Raw genomic sequence first — 25,133 nt, 5'->3', positions numbered from 1 at the left:
ATTTGGTTTATGTCATTACTGCTCATTAGAGAGGTGGAAATAAATTGCGTGTTTGTTGCGATTAGCATGGAAGACTCTTATGAGTGGTGGATCAGCACTGGACGCAGTGGAGAAAGGTGGCAACCAATGTGAGATTGACCAGTGCCGTGGCACTGTGGGATACGGAGGAAGTCCTGATGAAACCGGTGAGACCACGTTGGACGCACTGATAATGAATGGGTAAGAAATGTAATTTGCTGTTGTGCATAGAGTGAAACACACTTACTTAAAACTTGTTCTTACGGCTAATAATGTTGTAAAGCCCTGTCGAATGTTTATTGATTTATTTATTAAGCTAGAGAGATTATAGGCCCTTCCGACCTCTCGAACTGCACCGCCCAGCAATTCCCTGATTTAATCCTAGCCTAATCCTGGGACAATTTACAATGATCGATTAACCTACCAACGGAATCTGGATTGTGAGAGGAAACCAGATCACCCAGAGGAAATCCATGTGGTCAGGGGGAGAATATTCAAGTTCCTTACAGGCAGCAGCGGGAAATGAAGCTGTGTTGCCTGTACTGTAAAGCGTTGTGCTAACCAATACGCTACCGTTGCGCCCCATACTGTACCGTAAGCTTGCCACTCCTCATTACTCAGTTTTATTCCCTTCCTCCACCTGGTTCCATCTGCCTATCATCCACACACTTAACCCACTGGGTCTCCTAAACACTTCCTCAACTGGCTCCATCTGCCCATCATCGCTCCCTGATCTGGATTCATTTGTCGCCTTCCTTTCTTGTCAGATTCCAGCATCTGCAGCCTCTTGTGTTTCTACATCATCTTCTTGCCTGTGTCAACATTTTGAAGTTTGAAAGCTCTGAATGGGAGGACAATAGCCAAACTTGACCACAGAGGAAAGGTCAGGCCACACAAGTTCATGCTCCGACTCACCATCATGATCCATCTTCATTTTGCATCCCCAGTGACACCATTGAGGTTGGCGGAGTTGGAGACCTTCGAAGGATTAAGAGTGCGATCAGCGTCGCTCGGGCAGTGATGGAACGTACCACTCATTCACTGTTGGTAGGGGAGTCAGGTAATCCCTTGCTGTTATTCATTCACATTGCTGTTAGGTAAAGTGGGATATGCATGCAGTAAGATAAGGACTACTCAGTTTGCCCGTAACCTTTATTGAGGATTTTAAAGTTAGACAGGGCTTGGTACTCTTAATAGCTTTTCACTGAAATGGTGCCTTGGGATCTTTTAAGTTTTCCAGATTGAGCCTTGATTCTAATAGCCACTTCAACATACCAGCACTTCTTCTATTCCGTGGCAGGCAAAGTATTGCACTGTACTGTCCCAATTATATTCACTGACTCATTGTTTCATTGACTTCTCTGCTTATTAACCATGGCTGACACCTCGACAGGCACTTAAAATGATAAATTCAGAAATAGATAAATTCAAGTGAAAAATTACTTAATATCCTTTTAATCTCTAAAGTGATGAATTGTCTGCATTAAAAATAAAAAAGTGTTTTTAATTTCTTTGACCCAGTTTTTTAAACTACATTGGCTTTTAACATTGAAGCACTGGGACCATGAACTTCATTTTTCTGGTTATAAAGGAATTTAGATTTTTTTCTTAGGTTTTCAGAATTAATTAATGTCTGGGCGTCCACTCAAAAAAAAAATATGCAGTACTGTAAGGAGATGAATTCTGAATTAACTAGCAATAAATAATTCTGTGAGAGGCAGAGCAATCTGATCCTGGGTTTCAACCTGAAACAATAAGAGTTCCTTTCTTCCAACAACTGCTGCTCAAACCAATGATTTCCTCCAGCAGTTTCCTTGTTGATCTTTTGAGGCAATGTTTCAGGTATAATATTTTGGAAAGAATTTGTATTTGATGTAAAGTGATAAACCATAAATTAGTAAATATCGCATAACATCAAATTCCATACACATAAAATTCTTATTGGCAGCAACTTGGGGTTGAGCTTTCTTTGGACAAGACCCCTTTTGTGATGATGTATAACTTTCTTCAAAGTTCAAAGTAAATAGTCATAGTCATACTTTATTGATCCCAGGGGGAAATTGGTTTTCGTTACAGTTGTACCATAAATAATAAATAGTAATAGAACCATAAATAGTTAAATATTAATATGTAAATTATGCCAGTAAATTATGAAATAAGTCCAGGACTTATGAAATAAGTCTGACTCTCAAGGGAGGAGTTGTAAAGTTTGATGGCCACAGGCAGGAATGACTTCCTATGACGCTCTGTGCTGCATCTCAGAGGAATGAGTCTCTGACTGAATGTACTCCTGTGCCCACCCAGTACATTATGTAGTGGATGGGAGACATTGACCAAGATGGCATGCAACTTAGACAGCGTTCTCTTTTCAGACACCACCGTGAGAGAGTCCAGTTCCATCCCCACAACATCACTGGCCTTACGGATGAGTTTGTTGATTCTGTTGGTGTCTGCTACCCTCAGCCTGCTGCCCCAGCACACAACAGCAAACATGATAGCACTGGCCACCACAGACTCGTAGAACATCCTCAGCATCGTCCGGCAGATGTTAAAGGATGTTAAATTTACTATCAGATAATATCTATGTCACCATATACAACTCTGAGGCTATGTCCACACTAGACCGGATAATTTTGAAAACGCTGGTTTCGCGTAAAAACACTGGTTTTTAAAATGCCTCTGTCCACATCAAAACGGGTATTTGGGCGAATCTCCTCTACTCAGCATGCACAGGACACATCTACAGAAAATAAGCGAAGAGGAAACTCTATACTTGGTGCATGTTTGTCCAGTTACAGACTAGAAAAACTTAAAAGGAAATTGCCAAACGACGGAGAGCTGTTGGCTCTCGCGCAGGAGGACTTAAAACTAAAAAAACAAATACTGGAGCGTATGGAGGCGACCGACAGGGAGTTCACGGACAGTATGACCCGGCTGACGACGAACATTGAAAAACTGACTAACTCTGTTGCAGAGGGATTTGCAATGATGAGGAATATAATGGCTCCCCCCAGTACTTTCCACCGCCACAATACCAGCCTCACAGCCACTACAATAGCTACACACACAGACACACAGACCCCCGGGTGGCCCCACCAACATCTTCCCCACTCCCACAGAGGGGTCAACCTGGTAACAGTTCCTACAGCCATAGTCTTTTCACCGATAAAAGGGACGACAGGTTTTTTTAAAACCTCCGGTTACCCCGTACAGACTACAATGCCCAACCAGCGTTTTCAGATTTAAACACTCTGGAGAGCGTTTTAGAAAAGCTCCATTCTCGGGGGAGGAAAGTGCTGTTTCAGTGTGGATGGAGGGTCAAAAAGAAGAGAAAAAGTTTCGGTTATGGATTTATCTGGTCCAGTGTGGACGTAGCCTATGAGATTCATTTTCTTGTGGGCATTCACGGTAAATACAAGAAACACAATAGAATCAATGAAAGGCTGCACCCAACACACACAGAAAATGCTGGAGGAACTCAGCAGCTCAGGCAGCATCTATGGAAAGGTGTGAACAGTCGCCCTTTCAGACCAGGATCCTTCATCAGTCCTGTTTCTAGGGTATGGAGAACTATAATCCAAGTGTGGGTCAATGGCACTAGGCAGAGTAATAGTTTGGCATGGACTGATAAGCTAGAGGTCCTGTTTCTGTGTCATCGAGTGCTACAGCACAGAATCAGGCCATTCAGCCCATCTAGTTTGTGCCAAATAATATGTAGAGACATACTAGGGCAGGGGCTTGACTTTATATTAGGGAATGAAAATGGGCAAGTGATTGAAGTGTATCTGTGTACAATGATCATTGTGTGGTCAAGTTCAAAGCAGTCATTTGGGAAGGTAAAGTTGGCCCTTGAGTTGGGGCCCTAAACTGAGGGAAGGTGGATTTTAATGGTATAGGACAAGACTTGGGAGAGGTAGATAGGAAGCAGCTATTCCAGATGTGTATGTGTGTGTCTATCTGTCTGGGATGGAGGAAGGGGGTTTGTTTTGCCGTTGTTGTTGTTCTGCTGAACATTGTGGGCATATTATTGCATCCTTAGATTCTTCTGGTTGTTTACACAAACGACACATTTCAAAGGTTTCAAAGGTAAATTTAATATCAGAGAAATGTATACAACCTATATCCTGAAATGCTTTTACTTTGCAACCATCCATGAAAAACAGGAGTGCCCACCTGGAATGAATGACAGAGGGCCCCCCCCCCACCCCCCACCCCCAAATCCCCTCCATCCCACGCTTGCGCGGCTGCAAGCAACAATCTCCTGCCCTCCACCAGCGAAACAAAAAGCATCAGTGCCCACCCCCAAGCACTTAAGCGTGTAGCAAAGCAACAGCAGAGACAGACTTGCGTTGTGTATTTTGAGCTACACATGAAAAATAAGAGACCCGGATGGTAGTTTGCCTCCCTGGTGCCAGGGTCCAGGGTATTTCTGATCGTGTCCAAGATATCCTGAAGTGGGAGGGTGAGGAGCCAGAGGTCGTGGCACATGTAGGTACCAATGACATAGGTAGGAAAAGGGATGAGGTCCTGAAAGGAGAATATAGGGAGCTAGGAAGGGAGTTGAGAAAAAGGACCGCAAAGGTAGTAATCTCGGGATTACTGCCTGTGCCACGCGACAGTGACAGTAGGAATGCAATGAGGTGGAGGATAAATGCGTGGCTGAGGGATTGGAGCGGGGGCAAGGATTCAAGTTTTTGGATCATTGGGACCTCTTTTGGCGCAGGCGTGACCTGTACAAAAAGGATGAGTTACACTTGAATCCTAGGGGGACCAATATCCTGGCGGGGAGATTTACGAGGGCTACTGAGGTGACTTTAAGCTAGAATGGTTGGGGGGTGGGAATCAAATTAAAGAGGCTAGGCGAGAGGAGGTTAGTTAACAACAGGGGGATGGGAACCAGTGCAGAGAGACAGAGAGGTGTAAAATGAGCGTAGAAGCAGAAAGTAGTAAGGTGAAAAGTAAAAGTGGCAGGCCGGCAAATCCAGGGCAAAAATCAAAAAGGGCCACTTTTCAACAATATTGGAAAAGGGCTAAGAGTGTTGTAAAAGCAAGCCTGAAGGCTTTGTGTCAACGCAAGGAGCATTCGTAACAAGGTGGATGAATTAAGAGTGCAGATTGTTATTAATGAATATGATATAGTTGGGATCACAGAGACATGGCTCCAGGGTGACCAAGGATGGGAGCTCAACATTCAGGGATGTTCAATTTTCAGGAGGGATAGACATGAAAGAAAAGGAGGTGGGATAGCATTGCTGGTTAGAGAGGAGATTAACGCAATAGAAAGGAAGGACATTAGCCGGGAGGATGTGGAATGGATATGGGCAGAGCTGCATAACACTAAGGGGCAGAAAACGCTGGTGGGAGTTGTGTACAGGCCACCTAACAGTAGTAGTGAGGTTGCGGATGGCATTAAACAGGAAATTAGAAATGCGTGCAATAAAAGAACAGCAGTTATAATGGGTGACTTCAATCTACATATAGATTGGGTGAACCAAATTGGTAAGGGTGCTGAGGAAGAGGATTTCTTGGAATGTATGCGGGATGGTTTTTTGAACCAACATGTCGAGGAACCAACTAGAGAGCAGGCTATTCTACACTGGGTATTGAGCAATGAGGAAGGGTTAATTAGCAATCTTGTCGTGAGAGGCTCCTTGGGTAAGAGTGACCATAATATGGTGGAATTCTTCATTAGGATGGAGAGTGACATAGTTAATTCAGAAACAAAGGTTCTGAACTTAAAGAAGGGTAACTTTGAAGGCGTGAGACGTGAATTAGCTGAGATAAACTGCAAATGACACTTAAAGGGTTGACGGTGGATATGCAATGGCAAGCATTTAAAGATCGCATGGATGAACTACAACAATTGATCATCCCAGTTTGGCAAAAGAATAAATCAGGGAAGGTAGTGCACCCATGGCTGACAAGGGAAATTAGGGAGAGTATCAATTCCAAAGAAGAAGCATACAAATTAGCCAGAAAAAGCAGCTCACCTGAGGACTGGGAGAAATTCAGAGTCCAGCAGAGGAGGACAAAGGGCTTAATTAGGAAAGGGAAAAAAGATTGAGAGAAAACCGGCAGGGAACATAAAAACTGACTAAAAGCTTTTATAGATATGTGAAAAGAAAAAGATTGGTTAAGACAAATGTAGGTCCCCTACAGACAGAAACAGGTGAATTGATTATGGGGAACAAGGACGTGGCAGACCAATTGAATAACTACTTTGGTTCTGTCTTCACTAAGGAGGACAGAAATAATCTTCCGGAAATAGTAGAGGACAGAAGGCCTAGTGAGATGGAGGAACTGAGGGAAATACATGTTAGTAGGGAAGTGGTGTTAGGTAAATTGAAGGGATTAAAGGCAGATAAATCCCCAGGGCCAGATGATCTGCATCCCAGAGTGCTTAAGGAAGTAGCCCAAGAAATAGTGGATGCATTAGTGATAATTTTTCAAAACTCTTTAGATTCTGGACTAGTTCCTGAGGATTGGAGGGTGGGTAATGTAACCCCGCTTTTTAAAAAAGGAGGGAGAAAGAAACCGGGGAATTATAGACCGGTTAGCCTAACATCAGTGGTGGGGAAAATGCTAGAGTCAGTTATCAAAGATGTGATAATAGCACATTTGGAAAGCGGTGAAATCATCAGACGAAGTCAGCATGGATTTGTGAAAGGAAAATCATGTCTGACGAATCTCATAGAATTTTTTGAGGATGTAACTAGTAGAGTGGATAGGGGAGAACCAGTGGATGTGGTATATTTGGATTTTCAAAAGGCTTTTGACAAGGTCCCACACAGGAGATTAGTGTGCAAACTTAAAGCACATGGTATTGGGGGTAAGGTATTGATGTGGATAGAGAATTGGTTAGCAGACAGGAAGCAAAGAGTGGGAATAAATGGGACCTTTTCAGAATGGCAGGCAGTGACTAGTGGGGTACCGCAAGGCTCAGTGCTGGGACCCCAGTTGTTTACAATATATATTAATGACTTAGATGAGGGAATTAAATGCAGCATCTCCAAGTTTGTGGATGACACGAAGCTGGGCGGCAGTGTTAGCTGTGAGGAGGATGCAGGGTGACTTGGATAGGTTAGGGGAGTGGGCAAATTCATGACAGATGCAATTTAATGTGGATAAATGTGAGGTTATCCACTTTGGTGGCAAAAACAGGAAAACAGATTATTATCTGAATGGTGGCCGATTAGGAAAAGTGCAGATGCAATGAGACCTGGGTCATTATACACCAGTCATTGAAAGTGGGCATGCAGGTACAGCAGGCGGTGAAAAAGGCGAATGGTATGCTGGCATTCATAGCAAGAGGATTTGAATACAGGAGCAGGGAGGCATTACTGCAGTTGTACAAGGCCTTGGTGAGACCACACCTGGAGTATTGTGTGCAGTTTTGGTCCCCTAATCTGAGGAAAGAGATTCTTGCCATAGAGGGAGTACAAAGAAGGTTCACCAGATTGATTCCTGGGATGGCAGGACTTTCATATGATGAAAGACTGGATCGACTAGGCTTATACTCGTTGGAATTTAGAAGATTGAAGGGGGGGATCTTATTGAAACATACGAAATCCTAAAGGGATTGGACAGGCTAGATGCAGGAAGATTGTTCCCGATGTTGGGGAAGTCCAGAACGAGGGGTCACAGTTTGAGGATAAAGGGGAAACCTTTTAGGACTGAGATGAGGAGAAACTTCTTCACACAGAGAGTGGTGAATCTGTGGAATTCTCTGCCACAGGAAGCAGTTGAGGCCAGTTCATTGGCTATATTTAAGAGGGAGTTAGATATGGCCCTTTGTGGCTAAAGGGATCAGGGGGTATGGAGGGAAGGCTGGTACAGGGTTTTGAGTTGGATGATCAGCCATGACCATACTGAATGGTGGTGCTGGCTCAAAGGGCTGAATGGCCTACTCCTGCACCTATTTTGTATGTTTCTGTAATGAAGAAAGAAGAAAACAAATCTGACAAGAGGGAAGTGTTTTTAAAACAAAATAATGAGGAGGATAGAAAGGAGTCATAAAGGAACTTCAGCAAATATGATTCAGGAGGTAAATGTGAACTATTAGTTGGTGATAGTGGAGGAGGAATGTTGATGAATGATGGGCAGAGGGGAGCAGTATGGGTGGAGTTAGGGGACGAGCAGGTGAGATTAAGGAAAATCCTAAAATATGCTCAGTGGTACCTCCTGTATCTAATAAAGTGGCCATTCTGTATATGTTCATGATCTTCTGCTGCTGTAGCCCATCCACTTTGAGGTTCGACATGTTTTGTGTTCAGAGATGCTCGTCTGCATCCCGCCATTGTAAAGTCTTTTTTTTGTTTTGAGTTACTGCTTTGGAGAGAAGGAGGATGAGAGGAGACATGATAGAGGTATACAAAATATTAAGAGGAATAGATAGAGGGGATAGCCAGCGCCTCTTCCCCAGGGCACCACTGCTCAGTACAAGAGGACATGGCTTTAAGGTAAGGGGTGGGAAGTTCAAGGGGCATAGAAACATAGAAAATAGGTGCAAGAGTAGGCCATTTGGCCCTTCGAGCCTGCACCGCCATTTATTATGATCATGGCTGATCATCCAACTCAGAACCCTGCACCAGCCTTCCCTCCATACCCCCTGATCCCCGTAGCCACAAAGGCCATATCTAACTTCCTCTTAAATATAGCCAATGAACTGGTCTCAACTGTTTCCTGTGGCAGAGAATTCCACAGATTCACCACTCTCTGTGTGAAGAAGTTTTTCCTAATCTCAGTCCTAAAAGGCTTCCCCTTTATCCTCAAACTGTGACTCCTCGTTCTGGACTTCCCCAACATCGGGAACAAGCTTCCTGCATCTAGCCTGTCCAATCCCTTTAGGATTTTATACGTTTCAATCAGATCCCCCCTCAATCTTCTAAATTCCAATGAGTACAAGCCTAGTTCATCCAGTCTTTCTTCATGTGAAAGTCCTGCCATCCCAGGAATCAATCTGGTGAACCTTCTTTGTACTCCCTCTATGGCAAGGATGTTTTTCCTCAGATTAGGGGACCAAAACTGCACGCAATACTCCAGGTGTGGTCTCACCAAGGTCTTGTACAACTGCAGTAGTACCTCCCTGCTCCTGTACTCGAACCCTCTTGCTATAAATGCCAGTATACCATTCGCCTTTTTCACCGCCTGCTGTACCTGCATGCCCACTTTCAATGACTGGTGTATAATGACACCCAGGTCTCGTTGCACCTCCCCTTTTCCTAATCGGCCACCGTTCAGATAATAATCTGTTTTCCTATTTTTGCCACCAAAGTGGATAACTTCACATTTATCCACATTAAATTGCATCTGCCATGAATTTGCCCACTCACCCAACCTATCCAAGTCATCCTGCATCCTCCTCACAGCTAACACTGCTTCGTGTCATCCGCAAACTTGGAGATGCTGCATTTAATTCCCTCATCCAAGTCATTAATATATATTGTAAACAACTGGTGTCCCAGCACTGAGCCTTGCGGTACCCCACTAGTCACTGCCTGCCATTCTGAAAAGGTCCCGTTTATTCCCACTCTTTGCTTCCTGTCTGCTAACCAATTCTCTATCCACATCAATACCTTACCCCCAATACCATGTGCTTTAAGTTTGCACACTAATCTCCTGTGTGGGACCTTGTCAAAAGCCTTTTGAAAATCCAAATATACCACATCCACTGGTTCTCCCCTATCCACTCTACTAGTTACATCCTCAAAAAAATCTGTGAGATTCGTCAGACATGATTTTCCTTTCACAAATCCATGCTGACTTTGTCCGATGATTTCACCGCTTTCCAAATGTGCAGTTATCACATCTTTGATAACTGACTCCAGCAGTTTCCCCACCACCGATGTTAGGCTAACCGGTCTATAATTCCCCGGTTTCTCTCTCCCTCCTTTTTTAAAAAGTGGGGTTACATTAGCCACCCTCCAATCCTCAGGAACTAGTCCAGAATCTAAAGAGTTTTGAAAAATTATCACTAATGCATCCACTATTTCTTGGGCTACTTCCTTAAGCACTCTGGGATGCAGACCATCTGGCCCTGGGGATTTATCTGCCTTTAATCCCTTCAATTTACCTAACACCACTTCCCTACTAACATGTATTTTGCTCAGTTCCTCCATCTCACTGGACCCTCTGTCCCCTACTATTTCTGGAAGATTATTTATGTCCTCCTTAGTGAAGACAGAACCAAAGTAATTATTCAATTGGTCTGCCATGTCCTTGCTCCCCATAATCAATTCACCTGTTTCTGTCTGTAGGGGACCTACATTTGTCTTTACCAGTCTTTTCCTTTTTACATATCTATAAAAGCTTTTACAGTCAGTTTTTATGTTCACTGCCAATTTTCTCTCATAATCTTTTTTCCCCTTCCTAATTAAGCCCTTTGTCCTCCTCTGCTGGACTCTGAATTTCTCCCAGTCCTCAGGTGAGCCACTTTTTCTGGCTAATTTGTATGCTGCTTCTTTGGAATTGATACTATCCCTAATTTCCCTTGTCAGCCACGGGTGCACTACCTTCCTTGATTTATTCTTTTGCCAAACTGGGATGAACAATTGTTGTAGTTCATCCATGCAATCTTTAAATGCTTGCCATTGCATATCCACCGTCAATCCTTTAAGTGTCATTTGCCAGTCTATCTTAGCTAATTCACGTCTCATACCTTCAAAGTTACCCTTCTTTAAGTTCAGAACCTTTGTTTCTGAAATAACTATGTCACTCTCCATCTTAATGAAGAATTCCACCATATTATGGTCACTCTTACCCAAGGGGCCTCTCACGACAAGATTGCTAATTAACCCTTCCTCATTGCTCAAAACCCAGTCCAGAATAGCCTGCTCTCTAGTTGGTTCCTCGACATGTTGGTTCAAAAAACCATCCCGCATACATTCCAAGAAATCCTCTTCCTCAGCACCTTTACCAATTTGGTTCATCCAATCTACATGTAGATTGAAGTCACCCATTATAACTGCTGTTCCTTTATTGCACACATTTCTAATTTCCTGTTTAATACCATCTCCGACCTCACTACTACTGTTAGGTGGCCTGTACACAACTCCCACCAGCGTTTTCAGCCCCTTAGTGTTACGCAGCTCTACCCATATCGATTCCACATCTTCCCGGCTTATGTCCTTCCTTTCTATTGCGATATTAGAGAAAGGTTTTTTACTCAGAGAGTGGTTGGTGCGTGGAATGCACTGCCTGAGTCAGTGGTGGAGGCAGATTCACTAGTGAAGTTTAAGAGACTTCTAGACAGGTATATGGAGGAATTTAATGTGGGGGATTATATGGGAGGCAGGGTTTGAGGGTCAGCACAACAATGTGGCCCAAAGGGCCTGTACTGTGCTGTACTATTCTATGTTATTAATACAGATAAATGGGATTAACCAAGATAGGCAGCATGGCTGGCATGAACAAGATGGACTAAAAGGCCCATTTCTGTGCTGTAAATTTTATGATTCTATGTGGGGAAGTACTCTCAAACAACCAGTCGAGAGAATCTTCAAGTCTTTTCTGTATTTGTAAAATTGTATTTTCAGTGTCCGAAGGGCAGTGAACTTGAAATGTTCAAACAATAATGTGTACTTGTAACAGTATAATCAGGCCCTTCAGCCCACTTGACCTGCTGACCATCGAGAACCTTTATTTTATTTAGAGATACAGCGCAGAACAGGTCATTCCAACCTAATGAGCCCCACAGCACATCAACCCACCTATTTAACCCTAGCCTAGTCACAGCACAATTTATAATGATCAATTAACCTACTAACCAGTACACCTTTGGACTGTAGGAGAAAACTGACATGTTCACTGGAAGGATGTATAAACGTCTTAAAGTGGACACCTGAATTGAACTCTGAATTCCATCACCTTGAGCTGTAATAGTGTCGTATTAACTACGATGCTACCATGGGTCCCTGGCTGCACTATTAACTTATAGTAATTGTCCCACAGTCTTCTTTACCATGAAAGTTCAAGTGCTCATGCTTTCTCAGACTCTCTCTAAATTTCAAGATCTTTAAAGCTAGATCCTCTGCTATAAACATCTATGCTAGTGGAAAGAAAATCTCACTATCTATCCTATTTGTTCCCCTCATCATCAGGTCAATCCTCATTTTTCCTCACTCCATATATACCAAATCAGGTCTAATGTAAGTATAATATTTTTCTGACAGCATCAATTTTTGCTCAAAATATGGGTTTCCTCAGTGAAGATCTGAAAACAAACCGGTCTTTGTCCCTGTTCTCAGCCTGGTTGAATCAAAACTGCCAGCCCAACTTCAGGAGGGTAAGTGGCATTTTCCTTGAAAGATAACTGCTGCTTGACATTTTAGAGAAACTTAAAGCGAGAAGCCAGCATTGAAATTAAATTGTGTCCATCCCTACTGTTGACGGCTAACCTGCTGTATGAAAATGATTGACTTTCACAGAATGTCTCACCACGGCCTGAAACTTCATGTGGCCCCTACAAACCAGTGAAGGATCTAGGACCAGAACGACCTGTAAAGTTAGCACCGCATATCAAATTTCAGAGCCATGACACCATTGGTAATTTATTCTTATTATTCTATATTGTTTGGTATTTAGCTATCACCGGCATGACTAGCTTTTTATGTCTGATTTCCCTTGGGAAGATGGTGGTAAGCCCCCACTGCAGTCTGTGTGATTTAGTTATTTGTCCATTTCTGCAATGAAGGGAGTAACAGAAACTTGACACAGGCATGATGCTGAAACAGTGATACACTTCCAAGCCAGGAGAATGTGGTCCTCATATAGTTCCTGCTGAATGTCAAAGTGTGAGCTAATGCAATGTTTTGCACATGGTACACAATGGAATCATGTTATTTAGTCACTGGTAGTGTGTGATATTATGTAGCCCAGTGGATGGAGTGCCAATCAAACAGGTCGCTTTATACGAAAGTTGTTGATGATTTTGAGCTTTGTTGAAAGCATTAATAAGCTCAAGTGATTCTGCAGATGCTGGAATTCTAGAGTAACAGAAAGATGCTGCCTGACCTGTTGAGTTAGATTAGATTAGATTATGAGGATACTCAGTCCTCGTTTATTGTCATTTAGAAATGCATGCATTAAAAAATGATACAACGTTCCTCCAGAATGATATCACAGAAACACTAAATATTCCAGGGTTCCGATGTTTCAGATGTGATAGAGGCAGAAGAATGAAAGGTGGGGGGGGGGGTAGCATTGCTTGTCAGGGAAAACGTTACAGCTGTGCTCAGGCAGGACAGATTAGAGGGCTTGTCTACTGAGTGCTTATGGGTGGAGCTGAGAAACAGGAAAGGTATGGCCACAATAGTGGGGTTGTATTATAGACCACCCAGTAGTCAGTGAGAATTGGAGGAGCAAACTGCAGAGAGATAGCGGGCAACTGCAGGAAACATAAAATTGTGGTGGTAGGGGATTTTAATTTTCTACATATTGATTGGGACTCCCATACTGTTAGGGGTCTAGATGGGTTAGAGCTTGTAAAATGTGTTCAGGAAAGTTTTCTAAATCAATATATAGAGGTACCAACTAGAGAGGATGCAATATTAGATCTCCTATTAGGAAACAAGTTAGGACAAGTGACGGAAGTGTGTGTAGGGGAGCACTTTGGTTCCAGTGATAATAACACCATTACTTTCAACTTGATCATGGATAAAGATTGATCTGGTCCTAGGGTTGAGGTTTTGAACTGGAAGAAGGCCAAATTTGAAGAAATGAGAAAGGATCTAAAAAGCGTGGATTGGGACAGGTTGTTCTCTGGCAAGGATGTAATCGGTAAGTGGGAAGCCTTCAAAGGAGAAATTTTGAGAGTGCAGAACTTGTATGTTCCTGTCAGGGTTAAAAGCAAAGTGAACGGGAATAAGGAACCTTGGTTCTCAAGGGATATTGCAACTCTGATGAAGAAGAAGAGAGAGTTGTATGACATGTATAGGAAACAGGGAGTAAATAAGGTGCTTGAGGAGTATAAGAAGTACAAGAAAATACTTAAGAAAGAAATCAGGAGGGCTAAAAGACATGAGGTTGCCTTGGTAGTCAAAGTGAAGGATAATCCAAAGAGCTTTTACAGGTCTATTAAGAGTAAAAGGATTGTAAGGGATAAAATTGGTCCTCTTGAAGATCAGAGTGGTTGGCTATGTGAGGAACCAAAAGAAATGGGGGAGATCTAAAATGGGTTTTTTGCGTCTGTATTTACTAAGGAAACTGGCATGAAGTCTGTGGAATTAAGGGAAACAAGTAGTGAGATCATGGAAACTGTACAGATTGAAAAGGAAGAGGTGCTTGCTATCTTGAGGCAAATTAAAGTGAATAAATCCCCAGGACCTGACAGGGTGTTCCCTTGGACCTTGAAGGAGACTAGTGCTGAAATTGCAGCGGCCCTGGCAGATATATTTAAAATGTCGGTGTCTACAGGTGAGGTGCCGGAGGATTGGAGAATGGCTCATGTTGTTCTGTTGTTTTAAAAAAGGATCAAAAAGTAATCTGGGAAATTATAGGCCAGTAAATTTGATGTCGGTAGTGGGTAAGTTATTGGAGGGAGTACTAAAAGACAGAATCTACAAGCAGGGATAGACAGGGACTTATTAGGGAGAGTCAACATGGCTTTGTGCGTGGTAGGTCATGTTTGACCAATCTATTGGAGTTTTTCCAGGAGGTTACCAGGAAAGTAGATGAAGGGAACGCAGTGGATGTTGTCTACATGGACTTCAGTAAGACCTTTGACAAGGTCCCGCATGGGAGGTTAGTTAGGAAAATTCAGTTGCTAGGTATACATGAAGAGGTGGTAAATTGGATTAGACATTGGCTCAATGGAAGAAGCCAAAGAGTGGTAGCAGAGAAATGCTTCTCCAAGTGGAGGCCTGTGACCAGTGGTGTGCCACAGGGATCAGTGCTGGGTCCATTGTTATTTGTGATCTATATCAATGATCTGGATGATAAAGTGGTAAATTGGATCAGCAAATTTGCTGATGATATAAAGATTGAAGGTGTAGTAGACAGTGAGGAAGGTTTTCAGAGCCTGCAGAGGGACTTGGACCAGCTGGAAAAATGGGCTGAAAAATGGCAGATGGAGTTTAATACAGACAAGTGTGAGGTATTGCACGTTGGAAGGACAAACCAAGGTAGAACATACAGGGTTAATGGTAAGGCACTGAGGAGTGCAGTAGAACAGAGGGATCTGGGAATACAGATACAAAATTCCCTAAAAGTGGCGTCACAAGTAGATAGGGTCATAAAGAGAGCTTTTGGTACATTGGCCTTTATTAATCAAAGTATTGAGTATAAGAGCTGGAATGTTATGATGAGGTTATATAAGGCATTGGTGAGGCCGAATCTGGAGTATTGTGTTCAGTTTTGGTCACCAAATTACAGGAAGGATATAAATAATGTTGAAAGAGTGCAGAGAAGGTTTACAAGGATGTTGCCGGGACTTGAGAAACTCAGTTGCAGAGAAAGGTTGAATAGGTTAGGACTTCCCTGGAGCATAGAAGAATGAGGGGAGATTTGATAAAGGTATATAAAATTATGATGGGTATAGATAGAGTGAATGCAAGCAGGCTTTTTCCACTGAGGCAAGGGGAGAAAAAAACCAGAGGACATGGGTTAAGGGTGCGGGAGGGAAAAGTTTAAAGGGAACATTGGGGGGGCTTCTTCACACAGAAGGTGGTGGGAGTGTGGAATGAGCTGCCAGACGAGGTGGTAAATGCGGTTTCTTTTTTAACATTTAAGAATAAGTTGGACAGATACATGGATGGGAGGTGTATGGAGGGATATAGTCCGTGTGCAGGTCTGTGGGTTAGGCAGAAAATGGTTCGGCACAGCCAAGAAGGGCCAAAGGGCCTGTTTCTGTGCTGTAGTTTGTATGGTTTAAACACAAGACAAACCAAGACTAGAACTGACAAAATCACATAATTATGACATATAGTTACAACAGTGCAAAGCAATACCGTAATTTGATAAAGAGCAGACCATGGGCACAGTAAAAAAAAAGTCTCAAAGTTCTGATAGCCTCATCATCTCATGCAGACGGTAGAAGGGAGAAACTCTCCCTGCCATGAATCTCCAAACGCCGCATACTTGCTGATGCCGCACCATTGGAAGCACCCGACCGCAGCAAACTCCGAGTCTGTCCAAAAACTTCAAGCCTCCGACCAGCCCTCCAGCACCGAGCGCTTCGACCCCACCCGGCCACCGAGCAACAAGCAAAGCCGAGGACTCGGGGCCTTCCCCTCCTGAGATTCTGGATCACACAGTTGCAGCGGCAGCGAAGCAGGCATTTCAGAAGTTCCACCAGTATTTTGTGTTAAGTGGGAAACATTCCATGGCATTCCGAACTTCTACCTTTTGAGTTGGTAGCAAGCCCATCAGGCACTGGGAAAAGAGTTACATTGCAGATTTTTTTTTTTTGTGTGTGCCATACTCGGCCAGAGCCTCGGCGACCACTTTTTTTCAAGTGGTTGTCTTGGAGGAAAGATTCTGTGAGTGTTCCCCCACGTCCTTCTCACAGCGCAGTTTTTTTTTTACGAGGCCGAGTTGCCAGCTCCCATGTACCAGAATAAGACTGAATGATACCCATTTCCTTGCTACACTGGACATAAACTGCTTCCTGATCCAGGCAATTTTACCTGAAATTATCAGTGAATTTCCTCACTTCTGGAATTATAATGAATGGGTGGAAAAGTAAGCAGAGCCAATGGAATAGGACACTGTCTTGAAGAACTCTTGCAAGAGTGACCTGGATCTAAGATGATTTGGCCTTCAGTTGATGCAAGATATTATTCTACCTAATGGAAAGTTTCTCAACTGATCTCCATTTACTTCAATTTTACTTATTCCTTTTATTATTTTTGTGGATATAAAAATGATTGGTATTTTTAACTTCAAGATGTATAGATCTAAAAAAAAGGGGGGATTTATCCAGGATTTCACTTTAATCTAGATTTTGAATTTAGGTATAATTGTGATTCAGAGCAATGGAACTATTGCTGCAGGGGCATCGACTAATGGTCTCATCTATAAAATCCCAGGGTACGTATTTATGATTTGTGACAAGTAAACAACTTCTCTTACTGCATGTTATGGTCTTATGATAGATAGAGCTGCTGGTCCAAATGCTATTTTTAATCTTACTTACACTATCTTTGACTATGCTTGTCTATATTAATACTGAACCAGAGCTTGCAGTGCCAAGCTGGAATTGCATTACTGATACATAAGCTTTTTTTTTTCCCCATTTGCAATTTTGACACTGCTTTGCAAGCACCCTAATTGCTGGTGTGCTTGGTCTCTGTGCTGAGAGTCTATCACTCTGCTGGAATACTGAACTCCTCATAAAACTCGGTGGAGCAGAGCAATTTCAAGTTTTTGCACTCTCCCCGCCTGCTACCTGTTCTTGGTGCTGGCTGCAGCAGCTTCATTCGACATACTTAGAGAACAGGATGACACTCCAGTGCGTTACTATCCTCAAATGTACCCAGTGCATACATGAAGATCCCTTTGGTTAATGAGTAAATGGATTCAAACCCTATCTATAATGCTGTTTTGAGAGACAACTGAATTGGTATGATCCTGCACCACATAGGAACTTTATGGCAAATTTACAGGACAATTAGATGAGATCCATTGCCTTTTAAATTAATTGATAAAGGTTGTTTTGAGGCAGTGTTAAATTTACCTGAGCACTTAGCAGTTGTCTTGAACATCCCAAGTTCAGGACCAACTTTTTATATTTTTAAGAATTGTATATCTAAAATGCATTACTAAATTGTTAGTCTATAATTAAACTGTTCAAAGTAAATTTTATTATCAAAGTACATATGCCAACATGTACAACCCTGGGATTTATTTTCTTGTGGGCATTCTCAACAAATCTATAGAATAGTAATATAACAGGGTCAATGAAAGACTGCCCAGCTAGGGCTTTTAACCAGAGTGCAGAAGCCAACAACCTGTGCAAATGTAAATATAAATAAATAGCAATAGCTAATGAGAACAGTCTATTCAAAGTCAGTCTATTGGTCGTGGGATCATTTCAATGGTGGGGTGTGAAAGTGAGTGAAGTTACCCCCTTTTGTTCAAAAGGCTAATGGCTGAGGGGTAGATACTGTTCTTGAACCTGGTGGTGTGAGTCCTGAGGCACTTGTACCTTCTACCTAATGGCAGTAGCAAGAAGAGAGCGTGGCCTGGGTGGTGGTGATCTTGATGCATATTCATTCCTAAATCAGTCCTGATGAGGAGGAATTTCTTTAGCCAGAGGGTTGTGAATCTGTGGAATTCATTGTCACGGATGGCTGTGGAGCTCAAGTCATTGGGTATATTTAAAATGGAGGCTGGCAGGCTCTTGATTAGGAAGGGTGTCAAAGTTTACAAGGAGAAAGCAGGAGAATAGGATTAAGAGAGGAAATAAACCTGCCATGATGGAATATTGAAATAGACTCAATGGGCCAAATAGCCCAATTCTGGTCCTAATTTAATATTGCTTGTGTAGTTGAACCTGGATACTATCTCTGCCACTTACAACAATGCACTCTAATATCTAGAAACAATAATTTGTACAAAATAGCAATTATTGGATGTTCTATTTGTACTTTCCCCAGCCGTGTAGGGGATTCAGCAATAGCTGGAGCAGGTGCTTATGCCGATAGCACAGCAGGAGCTGCAGCGGCAACTGGAAATGGTGATATTATGATGCGATTCCTTCCAAGGTATATATCATTATTGACTATATTTGCATTTGGTAAAATATGGTTTATTGATTGTGAACAATTAGTTAAGCTGAAATACTTAATTTTGATCAAAGTGAAACATTCCTTGAAAACATGACTTTAGCTGCCTCAGAGACGGTCTTTATCTAAAATTATGTGTCCATATTTCTGCATAAAGATTGGCATGGGAAGAAAAGACTGCCATTTAATCAAAGGACAAGGTGAATAACAGCGATTTTAATGCTTTTTATTATACTAATCATGAATTACAATAAGGCAAGAGCTGGGAATAGTAATACAAGCACAAGAGATAAATCATACCATCTTAAATCATCTTCAAATGTTTGCAGTGGATCAGTGAAAGTTTTGGATGGGTGGGATGGCAATTACACTTTATTAAACTGCAAAGAGATAAAATTACCAGATTTGCTAGTCTTCATTTATGTAGCAATATCGTTGACTTCATGTGCTGTAACTTCTTGGAACTCCCATATCATAAACAAATCTGATAATGATGCCAAGGAGTTCTGTTTACTTTTCCTTGTATTTTTCCATCCAGCTGACCTGAGAGGAGAATCAGGCTTGGTGTTTGTGGGCAGTGCCAGCCTGGGATTTGGGGGGCGGGTCTTCTCTCTAAACTCTGCTTTGTCTGGCACAAAGCACTGTTTTACAGTGAAACCACTTTGATTCCTTGATAAATTACATAAATATATTGAATCAAATGCATGTTTAGGTTCTAAATATTATAGCATAACACTTATTTAAAGTACCCTGAGGTCTCAATAGACTTCCTCAAGTACATATGCCAAAATGCAGGTCCTCTTGCCCACCTGTCAGTTTAAAAAAAACTCATGCCTTTTACTTCCATTGGCTGATCACCTTCCTTTTAGTCTAGATGATGAGTGCATCAGAGCTGGAACTGAACCTTTCCTTATTTGACAGGTACCTTATTTAAATGGTAGTTAAAGAGCAGGAACTCTTAAAGGAGCCAAGATACTCAATTGTTTGTAAATAGATTTTGGGCTTGAGGTGCTCGTTGAGGTTATAGGGAAGAAGGTAGAACTGCACCAATCAGTGAGGAAGTCAAACAATTTTATTTTGAAATTCCTTGGGGGAAAAAAATAGCAAAATGTTGACTTCAACATTGAAAAAGTTGGGATTGAAAGTCTAGGCTTAGAACAAAAAAATACAAAAATGTTTGTTCTGGAATGAAAGAAGCAGAGCGAACAGAATTTAAGTTTTTTGGGTATACAGTATTTATGAATTGTATCTCACCCTTTGACAGGCAATGGCATTAATAGAGATTGAGTTATTTGATTAAATATTATAAAACCTCAGTTAACGTCAGCAGATATTGGTTTCTACAAGGTCCAAATCTCCAGTAGATCTTTCTGCAGTACACCACCGCCAAAGGCCAAACATTTGGAGTGATGTTTTTATTATGTTCAATTAACTAATACGTCTTTAGTTATACTAAATGCTGCTGACTTTGCAGGAAATAAACTTGGTAAGCTTGTTCTGGGGGGAAAAACAATCAGTGTTTGAAAATACTTTCATGGCTTCTTCCTACTTTCACTCGATCTTAATTTGATTATTTTTCTTTGCCCTACAAATAAGCTACCAGGCAGTTGAATATATGAGAATGGGGATAGACCCAACCACGGCTTGCCAGAGAGTTATTAGAAGAATCCAAAAGCATTACCCAAAATTTTTTGGGGCATTCATTTGTGCCAATGCAAAAGGGGATTATGGTAAGTCTTTGAAATAGTGTTAATCTGAAATTGTTGTATTTTGAAGAAATGCTAAAGCCATGTAGGAATTAAATAACCATGAGTGATCTGTTCCTGCATTCAAATCCGTCCTGTTCAATATATGTCTGTTCCTATGAATGGCAGGAATTCTCTCCCTTCCATCTAGACACTGACTTTTCTTTTGTATCAGTCTTATATGCCTTTGGTGCCATTCATTACAATATTGTGGAGGTACAGTTATTAGATTGAGCAATTTTTTTGTGTACTTGACAAAATAAAAGAATGGACATCTATAAAAATTCAAATCATTTGTACCCAGATATGGCTTATAAAAGCAAGTTTGCAATTTGTTTGTATTCTCGTGTAGGGTCCAATCTGATACAATAAGGTCTTTAGTCCTAGTCTGAGGCCACCATGTTCTGGACCAGTGTTCATGTGGGAAACCTAGTTTGACTCTGAACTGCCAATATATTCCAGTAACAGCTGGCCCATTTTCTTGTATGTGGCTTAGTGTCAAAGTTTATTTAGGAATTCTACTGTGAAGCACTTTGGTGTTTTATTAAAGCACTGTGACAACCCATTTCTGAATAATGTGTTCAGTAATTTGTCTACTGGCTAATCGTAAATACATGAATCTATTATTACACAGTGAAATATAATACAATAATTAAGTAGTTTTCACCAGTATTTACATTGAAAATTGGTTGGTAACACTTGGAGATCAGACAGCAAGAACATACTTAAATTTAAGCCACAATATTAGTTTAAGCAGGATTTTTGTATCTCCTTTGCAGCTAATTATCTTGAGTTATTTAAAACCTAACCCAACAGTAGCTGCATACCACAGATAAAGGCTGAACTAAGAATGTAAGCAAAAATATGGGCTATCAAAATGTGACCCAATAGGTTCATCAATCACCTACAAGGTGAATGCTTCTTTGAATTTGGGACCACTATTATTGGTGAAAGCTTAGTATCATCTTGTGAAATTTCAAAAGGTAATGAAAAGGAACATTAAAAACATTGAGAGAGTGTATATATGTACACTATGTACATCCCTAGATGGAAACTTTGGAGTCATTAACACTGAAGAAAGATCATTGATCTGAAACAATAACTCGGCTTCTCTCCTTCCTATTGATACTGATTGACCTGCTGGATATTTTGTTTCATGATTTTACTTCTCGTGTGATGCAAAACCGAGAGCAGTTCATTCTATTAATTTAGAAATATATACCATTCAAGATCATTTGACATTTTTTTTTAGAAGAGTGATTCAAGCCTCGTTCAGATGCACTAAATCGGGGGTAGGCAACCTTGAGCACAAATGATTTTCTAGCATGCGTTATTCATTAATTTGAGGCAAAACATAACTAGATGTATTTAAATGGATAATTCCCATATTTCAAGTTTTTTTTAAAATGGCATTTATCTGGCCCACTGTCCGCTCATTAATACATGATCCGGCCCACAGAGGCAAAAAGGTTGCCAACCCCTGCACTAAATTATTTGCAAATGAGTTTTTCTGAAATTGTTGTTCTTTCTTTTAGGTGTTGCATGCAGCAAATCTTCAAAATTAGATCAGTTTCATTTTATGATTTACAATCCCTCAACAGCTTCAGAAAAGATAGTGAACTGCATTTAAAGTTGCTGTCATCCATTCGTCATTTTCTAAAGAATTCTACAACTTGTGAAACTCAAATCATCTTGTGAATAAATCAAAAATTCTGCTAGCGTTCCTACAGAGTTCTGCGTGCACTAAGTACTTGCGGGCTAAACTTCAAGACTTTAGAACCATTTATGAATTTTGTGTCCATTGCATGTTGTATTTGTTGTTCATCACATGGTAAAACTGCAACACAGAAGCACAAGGTGGTATATAAGCATGCTTAGTGCCATCATCTTCCTGATGTCCTTACTTCTCAGTAAATTAGGATCCCCAGATTCATTTTAATGAAGATATTGTGCCTTTGTGGGAATTATATCACCTGCACTCTTGACTCATCCCAAGAAGTGAGTTTTAAACTTCTGGCATTAAAAGAATGATTGTTATGGTGTTTCATTTTGTGGCAAGAATATTTTCAGTTATAAACAGCATTATATAACCTGATATCTAAGCAAAAGTATCAATGTGGCTAGTTTCTGACCAACTGGGACCCTTGGGTTAGGGTTAATGTCACATGAGTAGGGGACAATGGGGATTGTGCTGACAACTTTGATTAGTATCTCACTTGTTGGAGTTTATCCTTTCCTGGCAAGCTTGTGGGAATACTGTTACTTGCTAATTATTGTTTAACCTCTAATTATCATCATCCTCATTGAGTTGCACCACCGAAACTGCCTTCTTAGCATGCATCTGTCTGCTTCAGCTGTAATGGAGGGAGGCAATTGATGAAGCCGCTGAACAATGCAGTTGTAAAGCATTGTTTTAGTACTCTATAGATTAGCCAACAACTTTTGAAAGTTCATATTCATCTGGGTGTCACTGGCAGGGACTGTATTTATTGCCTTCTCCTAATTGGTAAAACACTGCAGCTCTCTGGTGAAGGAAGGAACTCCTACAATGCTGTAGTAGTAGCGGGGCAGGGGGTTCTAGGTAAAAGTCTACTGAAATATTCCCAAGCTAGAATGATGTGTATTTTGGAAGGGGATCTGGCAGTAGTAGTATTCCCATAGCTATCTTCAGTGCTCATCAGAAATCAACCCACACCAAATCCATGAAAGTCCTCTCTTGGGACTATAGCTTCAAGTACACAGCTAGTCCCAAACAATTCTAATTTGTGATGAGCAAGTGGAAATAGGATATTAATTGGACAGATCAGACTGGAGTTCAATTGTTACAACTCTAAAGAAAATGAAATCAGAGGTGCAGGGTAAAATTTATAATAATATACAGAAAGTACATAGAGTAACCATTTATACTTAAATGTATTATAAAGAAAGCTAGTAATGTCAGAAATTTAAAACTGATTTTTAAATTTATTAATAGCTACTTGCAATAGATTGACAAAGAATCAGGGACAAAAGGTACTGAAACAATACAACAATGATAAAAAAGAAAACGTGGCTTTGTGAAATTCTTTCCATATACTGAATCAATAAATTTCATAAAACCATGGATGATATACAAAATAAAACATTTGTATCAAATATACATCTGTGTGGATTGAACATAACCACAGATGGCAATCATCAACTGTCAATGCAGCTTTTGGCTTTGTGATGCCAATTTCTAAAGTCTCTTCACCATTATGACCAAGTTAAGTCTTGTACTCAGCAACTTAAGTTTCAGTAGCCTGGAGTGATCTTAGTACCTGGTCCACCGTCTGCCCATTGAAAGAAATTACACTGTTTGTCCATGCTTTGTGAACACACGTAAAAGTTGCGTCCATTATTAGGACCAAGTTTCAGTACGGTCCTCATGATACATCGCCTTCCATGGTTACAGATTGGAAAATGCAAGTCAGCCCACTAGGGGAGAAAGAAAAGCACAGTTGTATTCATTGGCTTCTGAAGCACATCAGCATTTACAATAAATTTGAAACTTACAACAATTTCTAAACGTATTGTTCTGAAAGTTGTGAAATGAGTTTACAAGAGTGCTTGCTGAAATTCTAGTTACTGCTACAAAAATTGTTGAGGCAGGGTAGCAAGAATGGCAAATCCTTTGCCATGGAAAAAAGCTACTATAGGTCAAAGCCAGCAGCATCAAGGCATCTATAATGCTTATTATCACCACAGAGACAAGCAAGTTTGTTTGCTTGTTTATCTAGTATCCATCACCCATTTTAAAAACACATCTCACTATAAATTGCTCATTTTTTATTATTGCAAATCCTTCCATGACTGTTCCTTCAAATTAATAGAACAGTACAGCATAGTACAGACCCTTTGGCCCACAATGTTGTGCTGTCTTTTTTTAAAAAACCTATACCAAGATTAATCTAATCCACATAGCCCTCCATGGTTGGGGTTGAGTTGCTCTCCAATCTTGGCAATTTATATACAAACATTCCATCACTACGTGACAAGACATTGTCAGTGCATTGTTGATTGTGGTGTATCCTTCAAATAGTTGGTGTCCAATCAGCTGATTGAAAAGTATATGAAGGCTAGCCACCCGATCTATACATCTTCTGAATAGCCCTCCATTTTTCTTTAATCCATGTGCCTATCTAAGAGATTCTTAAATGTCCCTAAGGTATCTACATCTGCAGGCCCCTCCCCCACAGTAGTGCATTCTATGCACTTACCACTGTGTAAGAAAACTTACTTCTGATATCACCTCTATACTTTTCTCCATTCACCTTAAAAGTATGCCTTCTCCTATTAGCCATTGCCATTCTGGGGAAAAAGGTGTAGTATTTGACGTAATCTTTTATAATCCTTTGACATCTCAGCTATTTTCCAGTTTGGACCCCCGAACATCACTTCTCATTGCTTCATTACAGAGAAGCCTTCATCACCTTTTGTCTTAAGATCACTAAATTACTCTGCTTGTCCCTGAGAAACCTCACTCAGCAAAGTATCGCTAGGGCCTCCCTGAATTACCCAAAATCAAACTTTACACAAATGTTCCCAGAAACTTAAAATTTCAAGATAGCAATAAATGATAAATGTTTTGTGATATAACAACTAGATAAAGTGTATATTCCAATAATTT

The 25,133-nt window shown here is 41.0% G+C and overlaps 2 protein-coding genes across 3 annotated transcripts in view; one reads left to right on the top strand and one right to left on the bottom strand.

Moving 5' to 3' along the window:
* LOC140197571 (N(4)-(beta-N-acetylglucosaminyl)-L-asparaginase-like) overlaps nucleotides 1-24,024 on the top strand; it is a 35,290-nt gene extending 11,266 nt beyond the window's left edge. The window contains exons 2-9 of the mRNA XM_072257691.1: nucleotides 66-219; nucleotides 966-1,078; nucleotides 12,189-12,301; nucleotides 12,444-12,561; nucleotides 16,968-17,043; nucleotides 18,612-18,719; nucleotides 20,337-20,470; nucleotides 22,021-24,024. Coding sequence (XP_072113792.1) covers nucleotides 66-219; nucleotides 966-1,078; nucleotides 12,189-12,301; nucleotides 12,444-12,561; nucleotides 16,968-17,043; nucleotides 18,612-18,719; nucleotides 20,337-20,470; nucleotides 22,021-22,115 — 911 coding nt within the window. The 3' untranslated portion in view covers nucleotides 22,116-24,024. The remainder of the gene's footprint in view (nucleotides 1-65; nucleotides 220-965; nucleotides 1,079-12,188; nucleotides 12,302-12,443; nucleotides 12,562-16,967; nucleotides 17,044-18,611; nucleotides 18,720-20,336; nucleotides 20,471-22,020) is intronic.
* Nucleotides 23,440-25,133, bottom strand: part of neil3 (nei-like DNA glycosylase 3) — a 38,390-nt gene continuing 36,696 nt past the window's right edge. For both annotated transcript variants that reach the window (XM_072257688.1, XM_072257689.1), the window contains exon 10: nucleotides 23,440-23,941. In XM_072257688.1, coding sequence (XP_072113789.1) covers nucleotides 23,759-23,941 — 183 coding nt within the window. In that variant the 3' untranslated portion in view covers nucleotides 23,440-23,758. The remainder of the gene's footprint in view (nucleotides 23,942-25,133) is intronic.

This window comes from Mobula birostris, chromosome 5 (assembly GCF_030028105.1).
Source record: "Mobula birostris isolate sMobBir1 chromosome 5, sMobBir1.hap1, whole genome shotgun sequence".
Lineage (NCBI taxonomy): Eukaryota > Metazoa > Chordata > Chondrichthyes > Myliobatiformes > Myliobatidae > Mobula > Mobula birostris.
This window is presented reverse-complemented; position numbering and strand designations above follow the sequence as displayed.